Source organism: Chiloscyllium plagiosum, chromosome 6 (assembly GCF_004010195.1).
Source record: "Chiloscyllium plagiosum isolate BGI_BamShark_2017 chromosome 6, ASM401019v2, whole genome shotgun sequence".
Classification (NCBI taxonomy): Eukaryota; Metazoa; Chordata; class Chondrichthyes; order Orectolobiformes; family Hemiscylliidae; genus Chiloscyllium; species Chiloscyllium plagiosum.
Window position 1 is genome coordinate 69,479,881 of NC_057715.1, and position 18,751 is coordinate 69,498,631.

At 38.3% G+C, this 18,751-nt stretch overlaps 1 protein-coding gene across 1 annotated transcript in view; it reads left to right on the forward strand.

Moving 5' to 3' along the window:
- LOC122550680 (coiled-coil domain-containing protein 138-like) overlaps positions 1-18,751 on the forward strand; it is a 109,946-nt gene that overhangs the window by 35,876 nt on the left and 55,319 nt on the right. Inside the window, exons 4-6 of the mRNA XM_043691782.1 lie at positions 3,189-3,310; positions 12,728-12,918; positions 15,374-15,532. Coding sequence (XP_043547717.1) covers positions 3,189-3,310; positions 12,728-12,918; positions 15,374-15,532 — 472 coding nt within the window. The remainder of the gene's footprint in view (positions 1-3,188; positions 3,311-12,727; positions 12,919-15,373; positions 15,533-18,751) is intronic.

Genomic DNA, 18,751 nt, shown 5'->3' on the forward strand with positions numbered 1-18,751 from the left:
ATGTTGGGGGCGGGGCCACATGCACTGTGAGCTGCTGCAGTCTCTTGAACGAGGAGCAGACTTTAAAAACTCTAAGCCCCAGAGGAAAAGCATTTAATCGATTATCCGAACGAAATAGTGCCCGCCCATCTCGTTCAGATAATCGAGGTTCCCCTGTATTGGGGGCTCAACTTTTTATAATTTTGATCAATTACCTAAATGAGGGGAGAGAAGGGATAGTGGTTAAATTCACAAACGCCATAAAGGTAGGTTAGGATAGAATGTTGTGAAGAAGACATAAGGAGTTTGCAGATGGATAGAGATTGGAATACTACGTTAGAAACTATGAAGTTGCCTTTTAGACCTTTTGTTTCATATGACCCTTCTCCACCATTTAACAAGATTTTGACTGATCTGATTGTAGCCTTAACTGTATTCTCGCCTACCAGATGTCCATTGACTCCCTTCTTAAAAAAAATTAATCTAATTCTGCATTATAAATATTCAATTATCCTGTCTCCAACTCTGGAGAAGAGAGTTCCAAAGACACTCAACCCTCAGAAAAAAATAATCTACACATCTCAGACTGAAATGGGTGATCCTATTTTTAAAATAGTGTCACCTAGTTCTAATCTTTCCACAGGGGGAGCATCCTTTCAGCAACCACCCTGTCAAATTCCCTCAGGGTCTTATATGCTTCATTGAGGTCATACCTCACTCTTCTAAACCCCAAAGGATACGTGAACAGCCTGTCCAACATTTCTGCGTAGGTCACCCATTGCCAGATATTACTTTGTGAACCTTTTGTTTTACTGCCTGTAATGCAGAGCTATTAATAGATTCTTAATTCAACCTGTAATTATAAACGTGAATGGCAGGTGTGGATCATAACAGTCAACAAAGTAAGTGGTGAGGTTGAGTCCTTCAAGCCAAATTAGAGTCGATGAGTTACAGAATGTCAGGCAGAATACTTGAATACAGTCACTCTTTTGCAGTTTTGTGGCATGAATATTACCTGCTAGCTTGATGGTATTACTAATTTCTTTGGCAAATGCAACTTCACAACTTCCTTTCAGAAGTAACAAATTTGCAGTATATTTATATAGTTCTTTTTATGTAGTAAGATGTTCCAAGGTTCTTCAAGGAATAGGATGAAACATAAATTAGATTCATAGTCACATTGGTGATATTAGGGGCTGATGGCTTAAAGCTTGATCAGTTATTCTTAAAGAGCATCTGTCTTAAAGAGAGGCACAGAGTTTTACACAGAATCCAGGGGTGATTTGCTAAAGGAAGCCATTCATTCCATTGTGCCCACAAGACTTGCTAAATGAACATCATTACCTAATGCCAATCTCCTGCTTTATCCCTTGCACATTATTTTTATCCAGTAATCATTCAGTGCTCTCTTAACTGCTTCAATTTTATGAAGGAAATACCAGAGCTTCAGGCCTAGGCAGCTGATCGCATGGTCACCAATGGTGGAATAATTAAAATTGCTCTTGCTTAAGAAGCCAGAATTATTTCAGCATAGACATCTAGGACGGTTTTGAGATGGGAAGGAATTATGAAAGATAGACAAGGCAATATTATGGAGGGATTTGAAATTCAATTTCCAAATCAAGGTATTGTTTGACCAGGAATCGAAGTAGGTCAGTGATTACAGGAGTGCCTATCACTGCTTGTTCTTGTATGTATCTTATTGTCATGGCACAGTTTTATTTAGGTTATCCATGTGGACTTCATTCCATTCTGCCCAGGAGAAGCAACATCCGGGATCTGAGTAGATGTGTTTGAAACTGGTGACTGATAAATTAGAGAGTGTGTTGGGAAAGATGTCAGTAAGTCTCAAAAGTTGAGCATACCCTAATAAAATCTTGTTGAAATACATAAAATCAGAATATATCAATGGGAAGATTTTCTTCTGGCAATTACCTTCTACAGAAGATGCTGGGTTTGCTCACTGAAAGCTTAACTTAGAACAATTTAAATAATTTACTGCCATCACTGACTTAGTTTCAAACAATTTCCAACTCCCTCCTAAGCAGGACTGATGATGTCCATAGGATAAACATGCCTGATCTTTGGTCTTTGCTTTCTTGCAGTGACTTAGAACAATGTTAAAAATCACACAACACCAGGTGATAGTCCAACAGTTTTATTTGGAAGCACTACCTTTTGGAGAAGGAGCAGTGCCCCGAAAGCTAGTATTTCCAAATAAATCTGTTGCACTATAAGCTGGTGTTGTGTAATTTTTAACTTTGTCCTTCCCAGTCCAACACCGGCTCCTCCACATCTTAGAACAATGTGGCATTGTTTGGGCAGTGGAGATTTCAGAATTTTTTTTTTAGGTTGAGTAGTTTTCCAAATTTATATATTGTTTTTGTAGAGCTACTTAGTGTTAGATGTTAAAATAATATCCCCTTGGTTGTCAATTGCTGCAAACAAGTATGATCAGAGCTCAAAACATTGACAGGAAAACACAACTGGTGTAGTGAACTCCAACTGCAAATCCCAGAGATGGTATACAGATATGCAGAAAGCAGTATTTATAAGACAAATTAATCTAGTTTATGCATTGATTTAGCGATGTCTTTCAAAACTATTTAGTTTCTTTATTAAATCATAAAAGCAACCTATCCACTTGGAATAAATAGAAACAATTTTTTTGAACAAGTTGTTTAGCTATATATGTTTATTTGAAGTAGTTTTGAACAAAACTAATGTTATTGGTCTGGTTATATGCTGCGTTATCATTGTGGATTCGAATCCTTTTCTTTAACACGAACTTGTACATTTGGTCAAATCACATAATCAAAATAATAGATGGTTATTATTTGTTGCCTGACCAAATGTTTAAGTGTGATGCTGTAGATATAACTCTGGAATTCTAAGAACGTAATTTTGATAATGTTATCTTTACGACAAGCGCCATTATGATATTTTGTCAGAACAAATGGTGTGAACCTTCCAAACCACCTGAACAGTTATATAGTTACATTTGGAAGTATGGTCACTGTTATGTAGGCAAAGCAACATTGAATTTTTCCAGTAACTTTTAAACATGGACTCAAATCAGTTGTTGTATACCAAAGTGATACTCTAATTAGATGCACACCTGGTTTTCATGTTTGTCATGTATCAAGAAAATGTTGGCTAAATATTATAATTTGTATTTTAAACAGCTTATAACTTCATTAAATTTACAGGGTTAATGATCGTTATGACCATGCTTATAGCTCAGATCAAGTATTAGAAGGATACTTCAGTGAGGAAGAACCCACATTGCACACAAGACAAGATACTGAAACACTGTTTTTCACAGAAACTGGTTAGTACTGATGAGACATGAACTTGTTTTACATTGATGTCTGTCATGATGCTTTGTTTTTGTTCAGTTCTTGGTTTGGCAGAATGATGGGAACAATATGTTCTCAAAGGGCTTAAAGGAAAATGGCATACAAACAAACAATTTGCCATAATTTTTTTTCCCTGTATGGTCAAACAATTTTTGTGGTGTACTCGATCTTTAATTCAGTTTCTACTGATTGCCAATGTCATGTTATTGGGTCGGTGTGACTCTAGACTTGATATTGAGCCAATTGCTGAACATGGGTGTGGCCTATATGAAGCAGAACATAGAATAGTTTTGCCAAGCTTCTGCAAACATCAAGAAAATATGTATTTCAAGTCGGTAGAGTAAAAACTTGTTATATCTTATAAGGTGGTCACATTGTGAAGGACATTGAGGAACTGCTGTAGATTCTTCTCTTAATAAATTTAGCCACTAAATTGGTGTGACTTTCATTGAACTTGTTGACATCAAAATAAATTTAAGTTCTGTGGCCTTTATTAGTGCAGGCTACTCATAAAAAGGCAAAGAATGGTCATGGTGCTGGGCCATTTATTTCAGTTTGAAGGAGAGGATCTGAAGCAATTTATAGGGTCAGACCATCTGGTCAGCAGCAGGGGGCGATGACTGTGTTGTAATTTGCACACTAACCATTTTACATTGCAGGCTTTTCCCCTTTGATGCTGAATCCAGCAAGGACTTAGTAACTAACAGTATTGGGATACCAAGTGGTGAGGTAATTCCAGTAAATCCATATTCCTCTTTTCTCATGAAATGAAGACATGCTCTGTATTTAAATGGAGCCATTCCATCTGAAAAACAGGACAACCTTCCCTCACCAATTATGTTCACTCCATCTCTGACCTCAATACTCAACTTCTTCAACCCCCTGACAATACACATCCCATTCTCAGATCTGGCACTCTACCCCCATCAATGCGAGCGTTCCTTTAATACCTGACAATACTCTGACCCCTTTCTCACTCCAAAAATGTTAATTCACATCTTTAATCATGCTCACCTTTCGTCATTCCCACAGTTTCAACAATGCTGACTCTTCTGTTATGGGACAGGAGCAATCTGCTCTCAGTCATCTGAAGTGGAAAACCTATGTTGTTTCATGCTCCTATGAGTGTGAGTAGGCATCAGTGGACAGTAGCACATAGTCTGGCACAGTGTGCAGCAAATTATTTATTCTTTCGTGATCTGGAATCAGGGTGTCTCGAGCTGCCCACTAAACTCCAAACTGATGTCAGTCCAGGCTGTCTTTTTTGGTGGCATCCTGTTGGCATCCCTCGGAAACAGTCAGTCCCTTCTGTCCTGGTCAGCATAGAGGAGAACCTCAAGGAAATTAACACTCTAGTTTGGAGTCACTCTTTCTATAATCTCAGACATCTCCGGAGGTTACATGGAGTTGACCAGTAGAGTTGGGTGATGTGCCTGGCTCACAGAGTGAAGTGCTGTCTGGGTATCTTTTAAAAATAGCTCCTGGAAGTTGAAACCTGCAAGGTTCCAGCAGGCATCTGACTTCCAGACCATTTCCTTGTAAGATTGGCACTAATAGCACATCCATACGAAATAAGCTGAGAACAGGATAATTGTGCAAGAATACCTACCAGTTGGAGTGGCATGGTGGCTCAGTACTGCCTCACAGCGCCAGAGACTTGGATTCAGTTCCAGCCTAGGGAGTTTGCATAAACCTGCAGAGTTTGAACGTTTTTCCCATGTCTGCATGCGTTTCCTCTGGTGCTCCCGTTTCCTCCCACAGTCCAAAGGTATGCTGGGTAGATGATTTAATCATGCTAAATTGTCCTGTAGTATCCAAGGTAGGTGGATCAGTCATAGTAAATGCAGGGTTACAGCGATAGACTGGCAGGAGCTGAGTCTGGGATGCTCTTTAGAGGGTGGTGTGGACTTGATAGGCCAAATGATCTCTTTCTGCTCTGTAGAAATTCCGATTCAGTGAATGGAGTACCTCTCGCTTTTAAGCCAGATGCCACATCAGGTCTGCAAAATGCAACATTTTACGTAAGGGATCAGAGTCTCAGAATAAGGGGTCAGTTAGGTAAGCCAGAGAAGAGGTTAAGTTCTGTCACTCAGACAATCGGGAATCTTTAGAAGTCAGTACCTCAGACAGCTTACGGGAACTTAGCCAAACTGCGTTGTCATGAAAGAGATGCATGGATTTTTGGATACTAGTGGAATTAAAGGATGTGCAGGAAGATGGAGTTGAGGTAAAAGATCAGTTCTTATTGAATGACAGAGGTGGCTCAAAGGTCAAATGATCAACTCATGCTCCTTTATTTTAATGTTCTTGTTTTGATGTTGTCAGTGATTCTGTGTTCGTTGCATATTGTTAAGAAGTTGAAGGCTTCTTGTGTACCTTTAAAGGAGAATGAATACTGTTCTGTAGGTGAGCAAAGAGAGAGAGAGAAGAAAGAGAGAACTTGAACTTCAGAAGTTGTGAATTAATCAGGAAAGTCGAGTTAACAGGATGGAGATGAAGAGAGAAGGTAATGGTGTATACAAATATGTTAAATCATTGCCACATTTTGATGAGAAAGATGTTGAAGCCTTCTTTATTTAATTTGAAAAATTGGCTAGGCCGATGGAGTTGCCAGAGAACTTGTGGATAATGCTAGTTCAGACTAAACTAGTAGGCAGAGCCAGTGAGGTATTTGCAACACTGTCAAATGAAAGGTCAAGAGATTATGCAGCTGTCAAAAAGACTATTTTGAGTTCTTATGAATTGGTACCGGAAGTGTATAGATAGTGGTTCAGAAACATAAAGAAGGAACCAGGTCAGACTTAAGTTGAGTTCGAAAGAATTAAACATAGTAATTTTGATAGATGGGTGTGGGCCTTAAAAATAGATAAGACCTATGAGGTTCTAAGAGAGATTATTCTGCTGGAGAAGTTTAAAAACTCACTTTCAGAGATGATAATTCATGTGGATGAACAGAAAGTTCAAGAAGTTAGAAGAGTGACAGAGATGGCAGATGAATAAGCATGGGCAAAATTTAGTTTCTGGCAGGAATTTCATCCTGTGAACGATAGAAATTGGGAGAAGAGGAGATCCAACACTACAAATCAAAAAGTAGAGCACACTGGTAATAGTTTACCACAGGTGAAAAAAGAAACCCAAGAAGGTGAAAGGCCTCTGGTGTTTCCACTATGGTAAAGTGGGACATATAAAGTCACAGTGCTGGTCATTGAAGAAAGGCAATGTGGGAAAAGATGTGGTTTAAAAAAAAGGCTAAGCCAGTAGCATGAGTAAAAGTAATAAAGGAAACCCCAAAAAAAGTTGAGGAACTGCAGGAGAGTGCCCAGCCTAGGCAGGGGCTGGGTATTGCGTTCGTTCCTGATCTCTATAAAGACTTCACCTCTGTGAGTAAAGTTTACGCAGGAAGAACAGGGGGAAAAGGAAAAGAAGTTATAATTTTGAGAGATATGGGATCTAATCATTGTCTAATAGTAAGAGATTAACGTATTTGTACTCTTTCTGATATGTTACCCGAGAGAGTGGCAATTTGTGGAATAGATGGACAGAAATTTAGCATTCCCTTGTGTAAGATCAAGTTGGAGAGTCAAATCAAGACTGGGGAAGTAACAGTGGGAGTGATTGACAGACTGTCAGTTCCAGGAGTACAGTTTATTCTTGGGAATGGTTTAGCAGGATCCAAGGTAGGAGTGACACCCTTTGTTGTGGAGAAACCAAAGGAACACTAGGGAACTGAGGAGCTAAAAGAAAAATACCCTGGAATTTTTCCAGACTGTGTACTAACAAGATCCCACTGTTATAAGTCACAGCAAAAAGCAAAAACTAAAGAGAAAGATGAAGGAGTTCATGTTCAGTTAGCGGACACCCTGTTTGATGTATTGGTGCAGGAAAAACCTGAACAGGCAGAGGGTCAGGCAGAAGTGTTTCGTTCTGAAAGGTTAATAGACTTGCAATAGAAAGACGTGGCGATAAAAGACATATATATTGATGCATATTCAGAAAAGGAATCAGAACGAATTCCTGAGGGTTATTATCTTAAACATCGAATCCTAAGATGAAAATGGAGACTATGGCAGGTTAGTGCAGAGGAGGAATGGACAGATGTGCATCAGATGTGTTGCTGGTAGCATACAGACAAGTGGTGTTATAGGTAGCACATGAATTACCAGTAGGAGGTCACCTAGGTGTGAGGAAGACTCAGGCTAAGGTACAAAAGTTCTTCTATTGGCCTGGACTGCACAAGGATGTGGTTAGATTTTTCCATCTATGTCAAAAGTGACAAATGGTGGGTAAGCCACAAACAGTAATAAAACCAGCACTTTTTTAGAACATTTCATGTGGATTATGATTGATTGTGTAGGTCCCCCACCCTAAAACAAAAAGTGAGAACCAGTACTTGCTAACCATAATGGATGTGTCTACCAGATTTCCGGAGACAATTCCATTATGGAGTATTAAGGCAAAAATTGTGGTGGAGGGGTTAGTAGCTTTCTTTACATGGTATGGGCCACCCAGAGAGATTCCTGAAGAAGGGCTTATGCCCAAAACGTCAATTCTCCTGTTCCCTGGATGCTGCCTGACCTGCTGCGCTTTTCCAGCAACACATTTTCAGCCCAGAGAGATTCAGTCAAACCAAGGGTCTAATTTTACTGCTAGGCTGTTTAAGGACATCATGGACAGCTTAGGCATATAGCACTTTAAATCAAGTGCATACTATCCTGAATCCCAAGAAGGTTTGGAAGGTGGCATCAGACCCTTAGACCATGTTAAGAGTGTACTGTCAAGATTACCTGAATGATTGGGATAAAGGTTGTTTGCCATTAGAGATGCCACAAGCAAATCTATTCAGTTTACTCCCTTCGAGGTAATTTTCAGACAAGTGTGAGGGCCTTTGAAATTATTTAAAGAAAAATTGAAAAGACTGAAGTTGGATATCTCACACTTGGGTTATGTATCTGAAGTGAGGGAGAGATTAAATCAGGTAGGTGAGTTAGCTAAACAGCACCTGAAGAGGGCACAGCATAGAATGAAGCAGGTGGCAGATAAAAACTCTAAAACCTGTTTTCCCGTGGGGATGACATATTGGTATTGTTACCAATGGTGGAGATCCCTTCAAAGCCAGGTTTAGTGGTCCCTATCAAATTGAGAAAAAGTTAAGTCAGGTAAATTAACTAGTAAAGATGCCAAATAGGAAAACAAAGTGTATCAAGTATATCCTGTGAATATGTTGAAACCTTTCCGTAATAGAGACAGGGAACTGGAGAAACCGGTGTTAGTTTCTGCCCCACAGAGTGAGGAATCAAATCCAGATGTCGTGGAGTTTAATGTGCCTCAAAATACTATAAATAATGAAGTCCTTCAGGAGTGGGATAGGTTAGTGAACTATCTGTCTCAGGAGCAAAGAACCCAGGTTTGTTGCAGCAGTATGAGGATATATGCAGAAATACGATAGGGAGGCCAAATGCTGTTGTGCATAAGGTGAAAGTAGGGAATGCTATTCCAATAAAACAGCACCCCTCCAGACTTAATCCTCTAAAAGCCACACTGGTACAGAAGGAAGTGGAAGCAATGCTGAACGAAGATATCATTGAACTGAGTCAGAATGAGTGGAGTTTGCCAATCGTGTTAGTTCTCAAACCTGATGGGACTCAAAAATTTTGTGTAGACTATCAAAAGGTCAATACCATAACAAAATTGGACTCCCATCCAATACCAAGATTGGCGGACTGCATAGAGAAAGATGGACAAGCCACTTACATCATAAAGTTGGACTTACTGTGTGGTTATTTGCAGGTACCTTTATCAGAGAAAGTGAAAGGAATTTCTGCATTTGTAACCCCAAATGGATAGGATAAGTAGGCAAAGTCTTTTCCCTGGGGTTTGGGAGTCCAGAACTAGAGAGCATAGGTTTAGGGTGAGAGGGGAAAGAATATGGGCCAGGTGCTGGCAGGGGTGGGACTAGATTGGGTTGGGATATCTGTTCGGCATGGACGGGTTGGACAGAAGGGTCTGTTTCCATGCTGTACATCTCTATGACTCTAAATGGGTTCTATCAATTCAAAGCATTTAGAATGAAGAACGTACCAGCCACATTCCAAAGACTCATGAACAGAGTTTTGGTCCTATTAACAAATTGTGCAGTTTATCTAGGTGATGTAGTGATCTTTAGCAAATCATGGAAAGGTCAGATGGTATAGTTGGCAGAGCTCTTTGAATGATTACGAGAAGCAAAACTGTTAATAAATGTAAAGAAAACAGAATTCGTAAAGGCAGAGGTGACATTCTTGGGGCATAGTATCCATCATGGAAGGTTGACCCCAAGGAACATGAAGATGAAGGCATCGAGGAATTTCCATGACCAAAAAAGAGGTGCTTTGATTTTTGATTTTTGAAACTAAGCGGATTCTACCGGAAGATTGTTCTAAAATTCAGCAGCTGGTGGCACCGCCAACAACTTTACTAAAGAATGTAAAGTTTCGGTGGACAGATCAATGCCAGGAGACAATTGAGAATTTAAAAGCACAATTAACCACCTTACCAGTTTTAGCTTCACCAAATTTTTTGAAACACTTTGAAGTTGCAATCGATGCTCGTGATATAGGAGTTGGAGCTGTACTGCTACTGGAAGATGATGATAGAATTGAATGGTCAGTTGGCAACTTTTCAAAGAAACAATACCTACCAGAGAAAATATTCTACCATCGAAAAAGAATTATTGAGATTGGTACTGGCCTTACAACATTTTAATGTTTATGTGACAAACAATGTATCGGAGACAGTTATGTGCACAGATCACAATCCTCTTACATTCTCGGAAAAATTTAAAGACAAAATTATGAGACTATTTCATTGGAGTTTTATGTTACGGACTTTTAACTTGCAAATTGTACATGTTGCGGGTTATAAAAATGTGATAGCAGATGCGTTATCGCGGATTTAAAGTTGGACAGATTCCAATGTTATATATATGTGTGCAGAAATTAATATGAAAGTATAACTTAGATTAATGACCTATGTATTTCATTATAATGGGATTAAGAATTAGAAAAAAAAAGCCATCTTTTCAATATGATGGTTCATTTTTTTCTTAAGGGGGAAGGTGTTATGACGTTGAAGGCATGTACTGTACCTTTAAGAGAGAGTGAATGCTGTTCTGAACTGAGAGATTACAAACACCTGTATATATGACTAGATGGCAATCCCAGTGTGTACTGGAAAGTTGAAAATATGCAATATTTGGTTGTGAAATGGATACCTCAGTTGGTTACTGTTTTGACAACAATTCAAATTTAACCAATCAGATTAAATTATGCCCTAGGATACTAAAACCCAATGAAGTTTAAATTTATTGTTTTGTCAACATTGAACCACTGAGACAATCCAATGTTGGGGATATAAAAATGCGGATACCTTGAAAATTGCAGAGGGAGCAACTGCCCTCGAGAGAGAGAGAGAGACCCAAGAAATTAGGAAACACTGTCTATCCAAGGTACCTTTTCATATGAAACATATCAGCAGTAAAAGTAAAGATGACGACCCAGGGAAATCTTCAGCTGGACAAAGACTGACACCGTAGATGACAGCTGCTGTGTGGTTTTGAAATTAAGTTGATGTAATTTTAATAAGTGTTTTATTGGAACAGCATATTGTTATAGAGTTGGAGGCAGGTAATAAGCAGTTAAGAGAAAGGGAAGCTTAGATTTGTAAATAGTTGTTGTTTAATGTTCTCTTTTAGAGTTAAAAATAAATTGATGTTATTTTCTTTACATAGTGGAATTTAGAGGTTCTCTCACTCATATTTTAACAGATTATGAAGGGAAGTGAGCTTTTGAAATTTCTCAAAAATAGAGATCTTATTGCAATTCTTAATATTACAATTATTTCATAGCTTTAAATGATGAGTAGCCTGAGAGTTATTACAAAGATGTTTCTGGTTTTTATAAAATTGGGTTAAACACTGGAAGTGTTGAACTTGATTTTCTTGCTAAACTATATGATTGGGATCGTGGGCCTGCTATGTGAATGACATCTTCATCATCACGAAAATGTGACAGACTAGAAGAAATCCACACACACACAAACCATTTCCTTACCATGTAAAGTTAGAATGGTAGAACGAAAAGCTAATGGAGAACTGCAGACCAGTGTTTACAGGAAAACCACACATGCTGGTCCGATACTCAACTATAGAAACAACCATCCCAACACCCACAAACGGAACTGTATCAGGATACTATTCAAACAAGCCATAACACACTGCAGTACCCTGGAACTACAAGAAGCTGAGGAGGAATGCCTATGCATCATATTCAGGAACAAAAGCTACCTGATGAGCGCAGTCCGCCGATTCCTGCACAATGGACCTAAACAGGAAAACACAACTCACCCAGAGACTCTAGTCAGTCACCATACATCAAAGACATTTCAGAGATTATTACCAGATTACTCCAGCTCCCAGACATCATGGTAGCCCACAAACCTACAATTATGCTAAAACAACTACTGATGAATCTAAAGGACCCTGTACCCACAACCAGCAGAACGTGTAATGTGTAATGAAGGTGTCATTCACATAGCAGGCTCAAGATCTCAATCATATAGTTCAGCAAGAAAATCAAGTTAAACACTTCCAGTGTTGAACCCAATTTTATAAAAACCAGAAACAAAATACCCTGCACGGACTGCAATAAACATTACATTGGACAAACCGGTAGGAAATTAGCCATCAGGATACATGAACACCAACTCACCACCAAAAGACATGACCAACTATCACTGGTATTCATACACACAGATGAAGAAAAGCACCAGTTTGACTGGGACAATACATTCAGCCTGGGACCGGTCAAACAAAGACATGTGCGGGAGTTCCAAGAGGCCTGACATTCAAACTGGAACTCCATTAACAAACCTATAGAATTGGACCCCATTTACCACCCTCTCAGAAACAGAATTCAAAATAATATCTCCTACCACAACAAACTAAGGCACATAAATAGCAAACAGGACAGGACGTCAGCGCTTCACTGGAGGCTCACTGATGATGTTACCTACCATAGTGACAAAACTTCTGAAAACAAACCCACCAGCTCAATGAACAAACCGACAGCCCAAAATATATGATTTCTGACTTTTTTGAATATTGGTATTTGACCGTCTTGCAGATTGATCTTGATCTTTGACTTTTTCATCCAAATCAAACAGTTCATAGCAACAGCAGCAAAGGTTCCTGTGTGACAGTTTAAATGATTAGTTTTCATATTTGATATGGTGACATTGGAATAGTTCATTATATGCTTGTATTTATATATGCATGAGAAATAGTTTACTTGTTACTGTAATATGTTTTTCAAATGTTCCCTGCTGATAGTTTCTTATCTTGATCTTATTTTCAGATGTTACTTTGCCTTCCAATCTAGCTGCTGCCAATTTTACATCAACTTCAGTTCCTCCTTATACAGATGACAACGTTATAGAATCAAAAAGGAAAGAATGCCTTTCAGAATCATGGGAAGATGGCTGCAATTTGCCAACTGATATAATGCAAATTTATAATGAGCTGACATTCGTACGGCAGCACTTACAGGTGCTATTGTATGAAATAATTATGGTATCAAACTAAGTTAATAGTAAATCACTGCTAAGCAAATTTATAATTCTAAACATATATGGATTATCCAAAATCTTTGCCAAGTAGAGTTTTATTTCAGCTTTTATTTAATCACTTTTTCCTGCCTATGAATCTGTTGAAATATCACTTCCTGTGGGTTGATTTTGAATACTTGCACCAAAGGTTCTGAAGCAGTAACAAATTCTTACTCTACAGGTTCAGTGTACACCAGTAAAACTTTTAGAAATTGGAGGATAAAATACTTAGTTGAATTTAGCTCCTTTGGAGTTAACTTGCATGCGAATGTACATTGTGGTGGCTGCAATTCTGTTTAATGAAAACATGATGTACAGAGCCAAAAAGAATCTATTACGATTATACCAAAGTAGCTCACATTGCAACACACAAAATTAAGTATTTGGGAATATTGTTTAATTTTTAAATCTTTTTGCATATCTATCTGAAATTGCGGCTGCTCTTGGACTTGGATATTAACTAATGGTAAGATAAGATATAATATCAATTTTTTGAGTCTTTGAAACTCTCTTCCTGAAAAGATGGTGGAAGCAGAGTCTGAATACTTTTAAGGCAGATTTGAATGGAATTGTTTTAAACAAATGGATGAAAGGTTATCAGGTATAGACAGAAATGCAGATTTGAGATTCCAATCAGATCAGTAATGATCCTATTGAATGGTGAAGCAGGCTGAAGATGCTGAACGGCCTCCTCCTACTTTCTATTCATATATTCATCAAAAATAAATTATGAATTCAAGTTGACATTTAGTTACATTTTTACAGATTAATTTTTCTTTTGCAAGGTAGAATTGACTTAGAGAGAGATGAAATGCAAACAGTTTTTTTACACATTCTGGTTTATTTCTTCCTTTCACAAAAGAAAGGACAGAGGGTTAATTTTCAAATAGAAAAGCTTTGAGCAGTGCCAATGTTGGAAAATGTAAACATTATAATTAGTGATAGTCGATTGAGAGAGGGGCACGCACAGAAAAACATCCAGGAAACACTGAATTCAGTATTTGCAGAGATCGCAGAGAAACTTAAAAACTTGTGTGGTCAGTTGGTTTTACCACAAACCCTACCCGCCTTGACTCCCCCACTGCTCAGTCTCCGCTGCTGATAGATCAGAGGAGTTCATCAGTGAATCAAATGCTATAATTCATCCCTCCATTGTGCCAAATCCAAGATCCCAAAATTCCTTTTCCTAAATGCGCTAGACCACAGGATCTCTCTCCATTCTGCCAAGCCCTAGCTACCTCCCACAGCGCAGACAAACTCTGTAACCTTGCACATAAATTCTATGAAATCCCAAGGCCATTCTCCAGTGCTACCAAGTTAATGAAATGACTTAACTTAGCTAAACACGAACAATTTACTAGGATCACGACATACCTATCTCTAACTGATACTATTGAACACCATCTTTCCACGTATGCTCACTTAAAATTGTAAGAAACAAATTAAACAGATTGAAATATGTATGAAACATGGAAAATTCATGTGCAAAAGGGCACCTTTGCAGAATTTGATCCTCAAAGCAGTAAGTTTCTCAAATGATTTTAAAAAGTGCTGTAAATGTGTTGTTAGTTTTTATAACCGAAAGACTAGAATATAAAGGGAGTGCTTTTTTCTGCATTAAAATCTCAATTTGGACCATGCAGAAGCTATGTTGACATTGGAAAGAATGCAGCTCATTCACCAAAATGTTACTAGTGATCCATGGATTAAGTTATGAATAGCAATAACATAAACTAGACAGTATTCCACAGGATAGAGAAGGTTAAAGGTCTTTTGATTGATGTTTTTGGCTTTTGAGAGTGTTTGTTTAAATGGATAGTGAAAAGCTTTTTCTTCCATTATGGACAGTGGTCAGTGAAAGAGGAAAACAACCAGAGCCATTCTGAAAGTAAGATTGGGAAATAGTTCATCCAAAGGATGATAGGCCTAGAACTGTCACAAAAAAATGTGTCAATTAAAAATGTTAAATGTGAGATTGATAAGGAATTTCTTGCCAAGGGTGTTTAGAGACATGGAACCAAGGTAGATTGATAGAGTCAGGATGGTCATTAGATACTATTTTGTTGAATTGTGGAACATGCTCAACGTGATGGTTATTTTCCTCTGTTTCTTTTAAATATCTTTCTCTTACTCTTATTTTTCCCAAAATGAAGCTGGTTATCCTTAAAAAGATTAATTATCAGTAATATTAATATTATATTATTTATTGAACTTGTTTAATCTTATCTTATGTTTGAGGTACTATAAAAGTGCACACATAAGCTTTTTGGTGGAGGGGTAGGACATTTATCTGCTATCTTTTAAGGTTTAATATATACTGATTTAGTGTAATTTTTTGTCTAATTAGTCTTATTGACTAATTGACTAATAAGTAACTTTTTTATATCATCATGCAGAAAGAAAGTATAGCACTACAGGAGTACAGACATCAGCTGCAATCACATGAACAACGCTTAGCAAACCGTGAGACATTGCTGTTCAAACATCAAGATGCATTAACAAAGTTAAGAGGAGTAGAGGAAGAAGTTCTTATTAAATTTCAGATTATGAAGGAGGTACTGTTAACTGTTGCATACTGTACTCAATTGGATAGTTAAAACTTCAATCTTTCTGGTTATCATTTGCCTTTACTGTTTATAAGATGTCCATCTATGTTACTAATATAGGTGTTAATCTCAGAAATATTTTCTTTTCTGTTATTACTTACACAGAATTTAATTTATTTAGTATGAGCATATTTCCTGAAAAAAAAAATCATAAATAATGCATCAGATCAATTAACTTTATGTCCTGTATATTGTGTATTCCCGTTGTCCTCCTCAACTTTCACTCAAGAATGAAAATACATCAATAATATGCAAATTATAGATACAAACTCTTTAATAGTTGGGTTAACATATTACCTTGTTGTAAAATACTGCTGAATCCTTCTACTTATTTTAAAATAATGAAGACATAAAATGTCACAATTAGTCTGTCTTTATGCAGATCTGAGCAGATGTTGAATGGGTCATCAGTGAACTGGTAAGGATCTTGGATGCAATCGATGAGTTTATTATTCATTTTTCTCTTGAAAACCAGCCAAAAAAGTTCATAATTTCTGTTTCTTTATTTTGTAAAACGTGGACAGAATTAGCAAGCATTCTGGGAATGATTTTTGGGAATAAATTATTTTTAACATAAACACAATAGCTCAGCTTTAAAGGAGTAAAATGAATCCCTCAGCTATGTCTTATGAAATGAACATGATGCTTTTCTGAAATGTTGAAAATGTAATTTCCACAGACAGCTCAAAACATAGTTGGACGCTATAAATGCTTGCTTAAACAAAAATTTCTGCAGTTATCCCTGATAGAACAGACCCCTATAATGTGAGTAGTTGAGGCAGAACATTTAAATTGGATCACCGATCAATTTGGAAGTTATTTGATCTCCCTCAAGTTAGTGATAACGATTCTATAAATCACTTTAAAATCCTTACTTTGTAATGATGAAAAAAGTTGTTCAGGAACTCCGTAGTACGTTGGCGTGTGAATACTGAATGAAGATATGTTTGGGCTGTTTTTCATTGGTCAGCTGCATGCCTGCCCGACTGGAAACACATTACTATACTTAATAGCAAATCAGAATAATTGAGTTTTCTTTTTGCTTGCTATGGGGTGCACATTATGACTTTTGAAGAATGCATAGTTCAAAGAGTTTGGTGAATTTAAAGAAAAAGCCAAGGCTAAGGGACACGTCAATGTGCATGGTGATACTTTTAGATTCTAAGTAACTTAAAGTTTACGTTTTACTAATATGGAATTTTTTGCTGTTAATGCAGCATTTTAGTCATTAGTTGAAGGGTTACCTTCAGCTAGGTGGGAAGAATCCAACCCATATTAACAAGGTTGGTCCTCATTGGATTGGCTTATTCCATGTTTCATCAGTAGTTACGCTTCAGCAGAATGCTAATGTGCAAAGAGTCTGAAGTTTTATTTAGTTTAACTCTTAACTTTTACAATACTTCATTTCCAATCAACAAGATTTTATTCAACAAAGGAAGTCACCATGTTAGCCTTTCATCTCTGAGATATAATGGTCAGCACGGTGGTTTTGTGGTTAGCACTGCTGTTTTACAGCACCAGGAACCCAGGTTAGATTCCAACCTTGGGTGACTGTGTGGAGTTCCCATGTTCTTCCTGTATCTGCATGGGTTTCTGTCAGGTGCTCCAGTTTCCTTCCACAGTCTAAAGATGTCCAGATTAGGTGGATTGGCCATGTTACATTGCCCTATAGTGTCCAGAAATGTGCAGGCTGTGTCTGTTAGCCATGGTATGTGTGGGATTATGGGGATAGGGTAAGATGATGGTTAGATGGTTGGTGCAGACACGATGAGCAGAATGGCCTCTTTCTGAACTGTGTTGGAAGTCTGTGATTCTATGAATGACATGTACATCTCTCTCACGAAACCCTTTTAATAATAAAATAAGTATAGCTGTATTATTCCATGGTAAATTTTCATCCAATCACCTCAATAACTTGTGCTTGTTCTACTTTAAGAGTGTAGTTTGGTGATGCCTTGTTACACCCATGTAGTATGACATTAGTTTTAATTTTCAAGCTACTGAAATCAGAAATCAGAATCATTTTGTTTTAGCTTCTCTTCAGTCTATGTTAGTAAATTTCTTGAAAAATGACATGTTGTAATATTAATACAGAAATGCTTGTATGTCTAACTGTCATGTAATCAATGGTTATTATTTAAGCCACTTAGGTTTCATGATACCCATTAATAACATTTATAAACATCTTTTTTACGGTATGTTCTCAATGAATTGCAATTTATAACTATAGGTGAGGCGCCAGAGAATTGGAGGGTTGCTAATATTGTGCCTTCATTTAAGAAAGGCTGAAAGGAAAAGCTCGGGAACTATAGATCTGTAAGTTTGACATCAGTGATGAGTAGGTTGTTGGAAGTGATTCTGAAGGGTGAGAGAGGCAAGGAATGATTATGGATTGTCCACATGGGGTTTTGTGCAAGGGAAATAATGTCTCTCAAACTTGATTGTGTTATTTGAGGAAGTAACCAGGAGGATTGATGAAGGTAGAGTGGTAGATGTTATTTACTTGGACTTTAGTAAAGCCTTCGTTAAGGTTCCACGTGGTGGACTAATTAGTAAAGTTAGATCACATGGGATTCAGGGTGAGCTTGCCAGTTGGATACACAATTGGCTTAACTGGCGCCATTACACACGCGGCTGCTACATCTCCCGCGGCAATAGCTGCCGCCGATGACGACGATGACGTCACTTCCGCCCCCACCGACCTCGCAGCCTCCGCGATCACCGCCCAAACAACCGCCTCCGCGATCGCCGCCCAGACAACCGCCTCCGCGATCGCCATGAAGACAATCGCCGACAGATTCGCGACCTCCGCAGCTATGGGGAATACCTCTATCTCTATGGTCGCCGCAGCCACTTCCGCCCCCAGTGACGTCACTAACCTACACGCCCACAACGCCGCATGTGTCTCCGCCCCCACGCCGATCTCCACGCCTATCTCCACGCCTAACCCCGCCCCCCGGCGAGTTCCGTCACCACGGCAGGGCTGGGAGGTTGAACAGTTCATCCACTTCACCAACACCTTCCACCCGACCTCAAATTCACCTGGACAGTCTCAGATTCCTCCCTCCCCTTCCTCGACCTTTCTATTTCTATTTCTGGATCAGTGGTGCTGGAAGAGCACAGCAATTCAGGCAGCATCCGAAGACAGGCAAAATCGACGTTTCGGGC